The 12,500-nt window shown below is 46.9% G+C and overlaps 1 protein-coding gene across 1 annotated transcript in view; it reads right to left on the bottom strand.

Moving 5' to 3' along the window:
* The window catches only part of bmpr1bb (bone morphogenetic protein receptor, type IBb), a 70,315-nt gene that overhangs the window by 19,016 nt on the left and 38,799 nt on the right, over positions 1 to 12,500 (bottom strand). Inside the window, exon 3 of the mRNA XM_012840740.3 lies at positions 3,922 to 4,251. Coding sequence (XP_012696194.2) covers positions 3,922 to 4,030 — 109 coding nt within the window. The 5' untranslated portion in view covers positions 4,031 to 4,251. The remainder of the gene's footprint in view (positions 1 to 3,921; positions 4,252 to 12,500) is intronic.

Below are 12,500 nucleotides of genomic sequence, written 5' to 3'. Positions count from 1 at the left end.
CACACACCCCCGGCAATGCTAGAGCGGGGTCTGGTCCGTGGATCGGGTTCTGTTTGGGGAACACGATCTGCATCCTGTCAGGAAGCGGCTGGGCCAGCCTGGGACGGGACGAGAGCGAGGGGGAGACGGAGAGGGAGAAAGGGAGGATGACTGCTCTCTCACACTGCTGCTTTTTCGCTTCTGTTCGCAAAGCACAACGCTGCACCTCAAACCTCCTTCCCCCCACCGGCGGCCTTCAAACTATCCACCCACACACTGCACACTGACACACTACACACACACACACAGGCACACACACAACGACAGACAGGCTACAGCTTATCTTTATTTCAGAATTCCACAATTCTAAATCATGACGCACACAAAAAAACTAATCACCTAAACAGGTGAGAAATGTGGCAACAACGTTGCACAAGAATGACCAAAGTTTCATAGACAGTAGAAAGTTTTCCTCTTCACATTCAAGAAATCTAACACTAGAAAGTGTAACTTCCCAGCAAAAGCCCAACTGGTTTTGAATGTTTATTTTAAAGGACACTACGGATGGAACTTGGAGTAAATGCAGTGTGTGAGATACACTGATAAACACATCCCTGCACTCAGGTCCGTCTCCCATATCAGCACTGAAGGCTAACACGGGAGACACAAGCGAGGCACAGTGACCTTGATATGGCTGCTGACACGACGGAATGATAGAAGATGCCCCGATTTCTCCAGTTCTGACTGGAACTCTGTCTACTGCGGTCAGTCACAAGCAAGACTAAAGGGGGCCAAAGCAACAGCACTTTTAAAAGAAAGAAGAGAAAAGAACGTGACTTTGCTTCATAAAAATGCGTTTGAAATTATATTCATACTCAGCTGAAGGACAATTACAAAAACTTGCCTTTTATTCAAGCAAGCTCTTCATAGATAGCATTATCCATCACTTTATAAAGATGTAATTTTCACGCCTAATTAATACCATCTTGTTTTTCTCACTTTTTGTTGACAGGTGCATTAAATTCATCCATTGTGTATGTCAGTGTATGACTGTGTATTTCAGCCCATTGTGTAAAGGTGCTTTCAGGACGCAGACTCTGTGAAGACTCAGCACACTTATCCATGAGGTTTTCAGTGAGAACACTACTCTGACTGATCTCTGCTTATTGGGCCTATGGTTCTGGAGACAGAAGGCGATTGCATTCAGAATCTAAAAGGCCTGAACGTTTCAGTAGATTTGGCAAAAGAGATCTGATTGGTCAGGTGATCAGATGCAAAGACCTGATTTGCCATGCAGGGTTTTGGTCAGAGACAGGAAGTTGACCTGAGGAACTGTGCCGAGACTGCCTATGCGCCCCTGGCCCAAAGGCTTCCTGCTCCCTCAGAGAAGGTCCATTTGTTTTGGCAGCCTTGGCCGTATACCATAAGTGCTAAACGAGAACCAGCTGCCCTGGTGTGGCGGTCGGGTCGGGACAGGGGGGGGGGGACACCCGAGCGAACGCCGCGGTGCTCTGGAACACGGAACCCTGGCCCCCGGCCGCCGTCATTTCACTGCTTTCAGAGAGGAAATCTGCTGATGTAGCATTTTAGATGCTAAGTAGCGTTCTCATTCTCTCCTCCCTTTCTGAATGCCATTGCTACAAGGCACTACAATCTCACTGCTTTGTTACTGTCTACGTTACTGTGCTAGACGAGTGACATGACATGACATGACATTCTAAGATAAGTCCTGCACTCCACTGATAACCTTCATGGAACAGAAGAATGTGATCAGAAGAGTGTGAGCGTACAAATATGGAGAGATGTGAGGAGAAGACATGGCTGTCAACTGGGCAACATGAGATTTCAGCTAAGCCAATTAGAGAAGTGAGCCGCTAAGGAATTTCCAGAAGGATGCGTGGAGACATGGACTCATCTGTGGGCAGTCTCTGTGCTGAGCGTTATCTTCAGATGCTGACCCTGAGAGGTTCTGCTTTATCAGTCTGCGATGACTTAAAACAACCAAGAACCTACTTTTGAAGGCTGTTTGTGAGATTCAAAGCACTTCTGGAAAATTCCATGATTGTAAATTTTGCAACAACGAAATGGTGGGCATGAACTCAGGAATGTAGAAACAGCCACTGATGCACTGACAGAGGAGTGTAATATGGTCACCGCTTTAGTATACGCACAATATAACAGCAAGACTGTTAGAATAAAAGTAAATTAATAAAGGTAAATGTAATTTAGAGTATAAAAGGAATTAAATGTATCCCAAATATCGGAGACTCAGTCAGAGTGATGAATAACCAGCAATACAGGTTTATTCTTTCAATGATGTACACCAGAGGAGGAGAGAGAGTTAGATTTCACCGAAGTAGTTTCACGTCTGTGACTTTCCAAAGGACAGACAAGGGTATCTACTATATAGATGAAAAAAGAGCTGAAAACTAAGAATCATTGAAGATATCTTAAAACTATATTTTTTTTAGTTGTGTAGTTTTCCAATTCAGTTCCCAGGCACAACTCAATGAATATAAATGAACCATGTAGATAGTGAAAACATTAAATCAATTGAAGTATAGATTATGAGACGAAAGTAGTGGTTCTAGGGGGGACTGAGTTACTATGCTGGGATAGGATAACATGTCCACTGCTCAATAAACAATTACTATTCGATACCAACTGTGGTTAAAACTACACCATTGATTTTCTTAAAAATTGTCCTGTAAAACTGAGTGTCCCATAGGTACTTATTGTATCACAATTACAACACTGAGGGTGAATACACAGCGTGATAAATGCATCACATAACGTATCTCTCAGTATGAAAATAACATATGGTGCGTACGGTCGTGTGCCCTATTGCTGTTGTCTTCTTAGCAATTTTGCAATTTGTACCTTTTTAGAAGCACTTTTGGGTGCCTAACATTTCACTCATTTTCATTTACAAAATGATGTGAATGGACAAGCAATGATGTGGTGGAATAGAGAGCTGCAATCCATCACCAGCTGAACTAACGCCATGTGGTCAGCCACATGTCTACACTACTGAAATGAGCTGAAGACAGGGGGCTTCAGAATCAGCGCATGTGGCGGTGTTGGTGTTTGCGCACTTGCACGTGTGTGAAAGGGTTTTCTCTTTGTTTGTGTGGCTGTGGGCATTTGTGTATAAACGGCATTTTTCTGTGTGTGTGTGTATGTGTATGTGTGTATGTGTGTGGCAGCATGGGAGCTGGATTGCTTTTGCAGCTTAACGCCCAACTGTGTATTTAACAAGTGCCTGACAACTGAATGTATTTCTCCTCCATCTAGACAGACCCCGAAGCCCAGCAGGCAAACCCCACACTGACACAAGCAAACGTCTGAGTCTATTAAAATACTTGAACGCTTCCCACCTGTTGCAATGACCACAGTACCAACACCAGAATCTCAAACCCGCCGGGAGGTATTCCATCCAAGAATCTGCAGAATATGACCAATTGGTGTCTGACTTTTGAAAAATAATCTAAACACGCCGCGAGGGGAGGGTAGTATTGGGAATGCAAACGCTCACAGACGGACGTGGATCATAACAGCCGTGCACCGACATAAACACCCCGGCATGAAATACTGTCTGACTCCCACAGAGCTCGTCTGCACTGTATGTCTCCAAAACAACAACCAGAGGAATGGGAGTAGAGGAATGACCTGTCAGCAGAACAACCATTCAAGCCAAATCAGCCTTAAACTTGGGTCTGGGCGTTAAACATCCCCTTGTACTTGACTGCTCTACACCTGCTGCATAACCGCAACTTAGCTGCAGGGGTGAGACCCACTAAGCTTGTCCTGTGTGTTATCCATCAGCTAATCCGTCCATTATCCCAGAGTGAAGCAGCCCAGGGAAGAGGGGTGTGCCTGGGCTGCGGTGGAGGAAAGAGCAGGGTGGGTGTGCGGAGTGGAGCGGAGCAAGGTGGTACTCACCCTCCGAGACGCTCAGCAGAGAGGCCAGCACCAGCAGACGACACAGCAGCAGCAGCGGCGGCGACAGTAACCGGGGGAGGTGGCAGACGGGTCGCCCGGGTCGCAGCATCCCACCGCGCCAGCCGAGCCCTGGGGAACTCCCTGAGGTTTCAGCCGCGGCAGGTGAAGCAGACGGCCGCTCTTGACGCGCACACACACACGCGCGGGCTGGCTCTCACTCACACACACTTGCTCCAGTCACGGGGTGGAGAGGATGGAGGTGGACGGGAGACACACACGCCGACACACTGCTACGCTCCGTGGAAACTCAGACACTGACAGCCCCCAGGGCTGAGAGGGGAGGAGAGAGAGGAGAAAAAGGGGTGGGAAAGAGGGTGTTACTTAGTTAGTCTCTCTCTCTCTCTCTCTCTCTCTCTCTCTTTCTCTTTATCACCCCGGCCCTCCCTTCCTCCAACTCTTTTTTACCCTCTTTTATTGAGAAGCCCCCCCTGACTGCTCACCTCATAGAATATAAAGAAGCAGCTGATGTCAGCATCTGTGAGATACCCCAACACACATACTCAACTTACATTAACACTTGACTCGAATTAACACACCCTTGACCTCCCAAAGCACTCCCAAATCCACCCCACATTCTTATTTTTGCATGTTTTTGTGTGTGTGTGTGTGTGTGTGTGTGTGTGTGTGTGTGTGTGTGTGTGTGTGTGTGTGTGTGTGTGTGTGTGTGCGTGTGTGTGTATGCCCATGCATGAAAAGCAAGGAAAATACAGATGGCCCCATTCAAAATCTCACAATACCTCACCCTCTACACAAACATAAGATAAAAGAAGAGGAAAAAATTAGACATGATAGATTCTGATTTCCAACAACTGATGCAAAAACACAAACACAAACACAAACACTTTAAATCTGTTATTCAAATCCCCTTTCCAGGTGTTGTATGCTGCTTCTTTTGTATTCTGCTTTGTTTTGACGAGCGACATATTATTTGGAATGACAAAAACACATGTCGGGGTTACAGTGCCATCAATTATAACACATACATTTGTCAGTGGTGAAATACATGCCTATTTATTTCTGTCCAACTTAAGTGTCAACGTCACTTTGACAAGTCGTCACGGAGCAATTCCAACACACAATGCCGAGAGGGAAAGCCTAGAATGCTAAACCCACCAAACTGCCGTTCACACATTGGGCGATTATTGCCCACACCTTCCTATGGCACACCCTCTTCACACTAATCTCACAACTAAAAAAAAAAAACGCCTTGACAAATTCCTTCAGCAAAAAGACCTTTTTTTGTGGGTGACGACTTAAGCCGATTAACTGAGCTATTACAAAGATTACATCAAGTTTGGCTGGGGGAGTATTTCGCAGGGAAAATAATTGGGGGGGAGAACGGTCTACTCCCTACATGTCCAATCTATCCAGCCAATGGGACGGATGCATCTGGGACCATAGCGTGCCAGTCTTCAGCTCAACAGGCTGCCCACACATGAGTCGCTGTTTTACAACGAACTAAAACGACAAACTGTTTTTCTATGTATATGCTTTACATATTGCGTAAATCAGGCTCACACACGCACACATTTAATATATAGTTTATTTAATAGAGCACTAGATGGAACACACCGTCTATGAACCATCATTTTGTGACGTTAGAAGAAATGACCGATTCCCTCCAAATCAAGACTTGTGATGTGACCATCTACACACACGTCCACTTTTGTCCTTTCCTCTCTGGGATGATCACCACCACCCATGGCAATCCTATTATCCTGCCTACTCAAAGCCATCACCCGTCACAACTCAATGCACCAAAATGATTTCCATATCCACCCACTGTAAGATGATAAATCACTCCTTTGGAAACCGTGAAAAGCCCTGTGGCTTCTTCAGAAGGGAACCTCCGGTGAAGCCCTCACAGAAGCCCACGTCCTCTCCTTCTCCACCCATGCCATGTCAGTGTCTCAGGGTACGTGTCCCTCTTTTAGAGCCCCCTCTTCACCGGAGGGTGCCTTGAGCTCATTGTGTTGGATCTCTGCTGGTTCTAACTTAGGGTTAGACGGTATACTGGGTTATGTGGTTTATGAAACAGATGTCAATGATTCAAACTTCCCATCTTGTGGCACACAACCAATAAATGTGCCCTTTTATACCCGCACCATTATATTTAACAGTGAGGTCCATCGCACTGTGAAGTTTCTGTACAGTGGTAACCCATGCTCTATCACACGTCTGTCCACTCATCAGACTTCCCAGCAACAAAACATTTGGACAGTTGAAACTGTTGTAAACTGAGAGAGAGAGAGAGAGAGAGAGAGAGAGAGAGAGAGAGAGACAGAGAGAGAGAGAGAGAGAGAGACAGAGAGAGAGAGAGAGAGAGAGAGAGAGAGAGAGAGAGAGAGAAAGAGAGAGAGAGAGCTGAAAACATGCAGTGCTCTGGAGCTCCAGTCACAGGCTTCGGATGGATACCCAAGGACACTCCAGCACACCGGTCTCTAATAGAGTCACAGTGGCTTTACAAGTGGACCGGGACCAGAGTCCGCCTCTGTAGGACCCCGCTTCCTCACTCAGAGAGACGACAGCACGGCGGTGATGGGGGGCCTGGTCTTCACCCCTCTTAATCTGGACCTGTCACTGCTCATTTGCTCCGTGAACTGGATTACACGTGATAAGGCCGACCCCTCTGAAAAGTGCCCCAACCGGGGTGCAATGAGAGAGGTCAGAGGCTCACACACTCCCCCTGAGTGCTACCAAACACACAGCGGGGGGGCTCCCTCTACCCGGCCAGCCCCTACAGCCATGGAGCGGGGGGAGGGGAGGGGAGGGAGACGGGGGTGTTAAGGCCTCGAGGGGTTAATAGATAACAATCTCCCACTCATCACACAAACACACTCTCTCAGTCTTTCCCATTAAAGCCATTTCCTCTCTGCTGTGTGTTTAGACTGCGAAAACTCAATACTGCTAATTTGCCGACTGAAAGTTTCCAGGTAGCGGTAGGTGTTCTCTGAGGGATTCCAGGTAGAGGTAGATGTTTTTAATGTTTTTTTTTGTTTTTTTAATGTGTTTTGGTTTTCATCAGTAAACAAGCTAGATGTGCCAACCCCAAGACTGGTGGGCGAAACGCGAGGCAGTAAGCTACTGAATGCAGCTTCAGTCGTTGGCTGATTTGAATAGCATGTGGCTATTTGTTTCACAGTTGGGACAAACAGCCCATTTGGTTGTTTTTTTGTAAATGTGCAAACTGACAGGAGAATTTTAATGTGGCCAAATGTTTTACTGAGCATGGAGGGATCATGAACTCCGAACGGCCGGCACAAACAGAGCACTGTTGGTGTAGAAATCTGAGGCAAGATGAGAGCGAGGTCACAGATGGACTCTGTCTCCTCTCCCCCCTCCCCACACACACTCTTCACGCTGCAAGAAAATCAGAAGGACAACCGCAAAATTCACAACCCTGCCGAGGAACAAAGGGAGCGGAGAGGGCCGTGGCAGGGCTCGGAGTCTTGGGTTACGATGGCCACCGCTGGAATGCTTGCCATGGGAGATGTCCCGCCCGCTTCCCAAGCCCCGGGCCCAAAGCCCCCCGAGCCCGTGGCGGGCAGCAGACGCAGGAGATGACCCCCGCGGATCAATTCCGTTTTCACAGGAATCTGGGAAAGAGCCATGCCCTTCCTCGGATGGCCTGGACAGCTGCATGCAGAAGTGGAAAGAACCCCCCACTCTCTCTCTCTCTCACACACACACACACACATGTGCGCATACACACCCATACACAAACACCAGGATCCCTATCCATCCCCACCTCGCCTTGGAAAGAAAGAAAGAGAGAAAGAAACGGCCTGACATCATCTCTATATCTCCAGCCAGCTGGTGACTCCGACATCCTGTCTCTCCTGAGTGGTCATCACCTCTTCATCCTTCCGCTGGAACGGACGTCTTCCCTGCCGTGGAAGTCGGAGGGCCGCGCTTGTTATGGGGGATTCAAGGCCTGGCCCCGAGTGATGGATGAGTCAGTCTGGCATGAGGAGGAATCCTGCTCCGAACACACAGGGGGGATCAGGGAATGGCTGCTCCAGCAACGTGAGAAGGGAGGGGAGAGGGACTCCCTCTAAGTGTCCTAACAGACACGGAAGCGCTTTTACCATTTCTCCGAAGCGTTGCCTAGTTGGGTGTAGATTTGAGATTTTTGTTTTGTTTTAGCTACACATTTTATCTGGGTATATATGACCCCTTTCACTATCAGGCCACTAACTCTGGCCACTAACTGTGGCCTAAAACGACACCCCCCACCCCCAGCGGTGAGTGAACAGTGAGTGGGAGCTGGCGTTCCCTGCAGCCTCCCAGCAGAGAGCCATTCTAGTGGAGGGCAGAGTGAGAAGGAGAAGCGAGCAAGAGAGAGAGAGAGAGAGAGAGAGAGAGAGAGAGGGGTCTTCATGAATATGCAAGGCCAACACAATGGCGAGTGGGGTCCTCCACCGGGGTTTTGAAGAAAAGGAGGAGGAGAAGAAAAAAACTCTCAGGAGGAGTAAGGAGTCGACACAGCGCGGACTTCTCCGGAGGAGGGAGGTCGCGGAGCCGCTTTGAAAGCAGCGTCCGCGGGGCTCTTTCTCCCTGCGGAGGGGCCTGAATGCGGACGACTCGACGTTGATTGATAAGAAAACAATGTGAGTTAGTTTCACTGGGCTCACAATGAAACATCACGTCTGAATGAAGGAGAGCACAGAAACACCCTCACAATGGTAGATGAACACAGAGAATGCTTATTTTAACCATAGCAAACTACCACTTTGTATGGTTATAGAGAGACTACCACACTGGGTTCTACAGCTCACAGCAAAGGCAGTAATATCACAGGATGCTTTATCCAGTGCTTGGAATATGACATTTTCAATGGAGTTAAACTCACACCGTAATCAAAGGCTCCAGTTTGTGTTTGGATTTGTTAAATGTTATGACAAAGAGTTGGGAAACCTGTTTTAAATAAGCTGAGTACATTTTAATGAGGATTTTGAAATAAATCTATCAGTGGTTTGAAAACTTTGGAGCACTTCCAAAAAGCTTTTGGCTGAGAATGTCAAACCTGTCTGTCTAACAGACACTGAAATGTTGTAATGTATGCAAATGAGTGACTCTACATTAGTGTTGAAATCTTGGTAGCTGATTTCACACACACACACACACACACACACACACACACACACACACACACACACACACACACTCAGTCCGACAGAGAGCACACGCTGTGCTGCATCCTCGCGTTTGCCTTTATTGCCATTCCCTGATTCATAAAAATTCACAGCCTGTAATTATAAGTGTGGGGATCTGTCTCAGGCCCACACAGTTCCTCTGTGGCGTCAGGCCAAGCGAGGAGAGGCCCCTGTAAATGCCATGACGTGAGTGACACGATCGTAAACCTATCACCTGCGCCTGTCTCACTCGCCCACGGAGCCCCGCCTCCTCCCGCTGAACTCCCTCACTTTGCATAAACACGCCACCGCGCCAAAACAAACATCGCAATGACTGCACTCATGACAAATTGCGCCGTACCACACAAACGCCACTCTGTGGGTCCTTACATCCCCCCGTCACTCGACACGCAAGTGACACTCTTGCGATTGACGTCTGGCGCATTCCAAACGGGATATGTCGGGATGTATAAGGAATGGGGAGGCCCAGGTGGGTTCTGTTTGACCTATCAGAAGGTGTGGCAGTGAGGGTAAGGTGGGCAAACCGAAGCACCTGGGAGAACCAGCCCGGTGAGATTGAGCCACGGGCATCACGCCACGAGGAAACAGTGGGCAAATCCGGCCTGCTGTAGAAAAAAAAAAGGTGTGAACCACCTCGGGGCATGAGTCATGCACCAGATCTTGTGAGCGTGTGCGTGTCTGCATCTGCAGGCACTTTTGTTTTTAATGAGCCATGCCTCGTTTCGCTTTTTATTTGACTGTGCATCACTCAGCAGCATTTATTTTCTTGTTTTCTTTTTTTTGTTTTCTTTCTTTTGAGAGATGAACAGGATGTGAAGTCAGTTACTAGATGTCAGCAACCACAACTTGAGCAAAGTAGAGCACATAGGAACTTCCTGCCCCCAAAAAGGACACCCAGGTTTAAAGTCTGACACTATCACAGACACGGGGAAGGAAAGCATTACCAGTACCAGTATTCCTAAATGTATATCTGACAGTGACATACCTTTTATGGGAAGGAACTTTGTGAAATATGGTGAGCTTTCTTAATTACATAAGTCCACATAATGAGCAGTTGTAGAAAAATCCACACTCCCAGTGGGATTAAATAATGTAACATATGGTTTGCCCAGAGTGCAAATGAATCTGAATAATTCCCAGCTATCAGAAATACTACTGACGAAGGAAATTCCACTGCCTTGTCAGAGCAAGATTCTCATTTCTCATGCAATGCATAGCACCCATGAACTATATCCCTCCAGAACACTCCCAATACTTCACAGACCATCTGCAAAATGTCCAAGTAATTCCCATGTCTTGTAATGTAAAGTCTGGAACAGCACTTCATCATAATACAGCTCCTCATAATACAGCAGGCCAACACACAATGTATGTCTACAGCATGTAAGGTCAAAGGTCAAATGACTGAAAGCTACTAGACTCTTGATCAGGTGCCCTTCAGTCAGGTCTACCATGTACACTTGTTTCTCCAGTTTCAGCTGTGTGTGTGTGTCTGTGTTTGTGTGTGTATGTGATTGCTTGTTTAAGTGTTTAAGTGAGCCTTAGTTACAAAACAGTAACGTCTTAATGAGCTAAAGGGATACTTAATATATGCAAAGGGTGGCCCAGTATAAGCGATCTGTGATTTTCCATTGCCAAGGCAACTACCGTCAGTGGCCAAGAACAGCACAAGAGTGCAATCCCTCCCTCTTTCCTCTCTCTCTCTCTCTTTCTCTCTCTTTCCCTCTCTTTCCCTCTCCTCTCTCTCTCCCCATCTCCTCTCCTCTCTCTCTCTTTCCCCCTCTCATCTCTCTCTCTCTCTCCCCCTCTCCTCTCTCTCTCTCTCTCTCTCTCTCTCCCTCTCCTCTCTCTCTCCCCCTCTCCTCTCTCTCTCGCCTCCCTCTCTCTCTCCCTCCCTCTCCCCTTCTCCTCTCTCTCCTCTCTCTCTCTCTCTCTCTCTCTCTTTCTCTCTCTCTCTCTCTCTCTCTCTCTCTCTCCTCCAGCATATTTCAGCTGGTCCAGCTCTCGGCCTGAGAGTGCCTAATGAGAGTGGAGGCCTTGTTTGTGTCACACAGCGCTTGCCAGATTGTCATACCTCTATTTCTTCACACCATGCTCTGGCTTCTATTAACTGAAAATTGGCAATAATCTATAATTCATTGACAGCCTCACACTGCGGCTGCATGTGTCAAACCCTCATAAACACCCGGATAATTTTCTGTGTGTGGGAGCAGTACCAGGAAAGTGGAGTGGTCACAATTGCAGCCAGCAACAGGAACGGGCTAAAGAGGCTCCAGTAGAAAATCCTCAAAAGTTGTGCCCAGAAAATGTTGATAAAAGGGTCTTTGTAGCCCCCTTTAAGAAACCATTTGGCTACTGGTATTATAGTGCAATAATGCAGAACCCTTTAAAATATATATTTTTTTAACATTAGGGGAGAGTTTTTTTTTTTTTACTTTCAGGTTAGTTTGTTTCAGATTTCTTAAACAGGTGCCCACTAGAACCATATTCCATATCATGTTAGAAGCCGGGGAGAATCTTCTAACAAAAATGAAAATAACCTTGAAGGGGTTCCTCTAAGGGGACATTGGTTTTAATTATCAATTAAAAAAGTTCCTCTCTTAGTGTACACTGAGCACCACATCACATTAGGGTTGCCACAGTTTGAAATGAGGTGGTTAAATGTGAAAGACATGGTCATGGTTTCACAGTTATCTTGATTATTTTCTATTTCAACTATTCAGGGACTGCACATTCCTCCACCATCCTAACTATGTAGCCTAAGCACAGTCATACATGCAACTGCACAACTTGTCCAAGCACTTGGCTAAAAAACAACTACGCTACAAGGGGTTTCCACTAGTAACATTCTGAATGCAAGTGGGAGTAAATACCATAAAGTAGATTGTATAGAATCGGAAGCATGTAACGTTAGCTAACTCAAGTTAGCCTATTATAACACAGCGACTGACGTTTTAAAATACAGAAATCAAAGTTGTAAAGATGAATTTACCGTAACAACTTAATCAACAGTGTGTCCCACCCAGCACAACCCTATGAACCCTATGCAGCCCGACCTCGGGTCCATCCCACCACCCACTGTTTGTTCGTATGGTTCAAGGAGAGGCACACTATCTAGCCACCTAGCCACATTTGAGAGGCACACTATCTAGCCACCAACTTACTAAACTCTATGGCCTCTCATCGACATCCAACCCAAAGATTACAGTAGGAGGCAGAACCTTTCCAGTCCCCCTCTTATGGAATAATCTTCCCCCCTCTAGCCAAGAAGCGGCCCCCCTCTCTACTTTTAAGTCTAAATCTTTCCTCTTTCTTACTCCCCATAGTAAGGATTGGTGTGCGGAGGTCCAGCGCTCATTGCAG

Source organism: Clupea harengus, chromosome 21, assembly GCF_900700415.2.
Source record: "Clupea harengus chromosome 21, Ch_v2.0.2, whole genome shotgun sequence".
Classification (NCBI taxonomy): Eukaryota; Metazoa; Chordata; class Actinopteri; order Clupeiformes; family Clupeidae; genus Clupea; species Clupea harengus.
The sequence above is the reverse complement of the archived record's forward strand: the minus strand, read 5'-3'. Positions and strand labels throughout refer to the sequence as shown.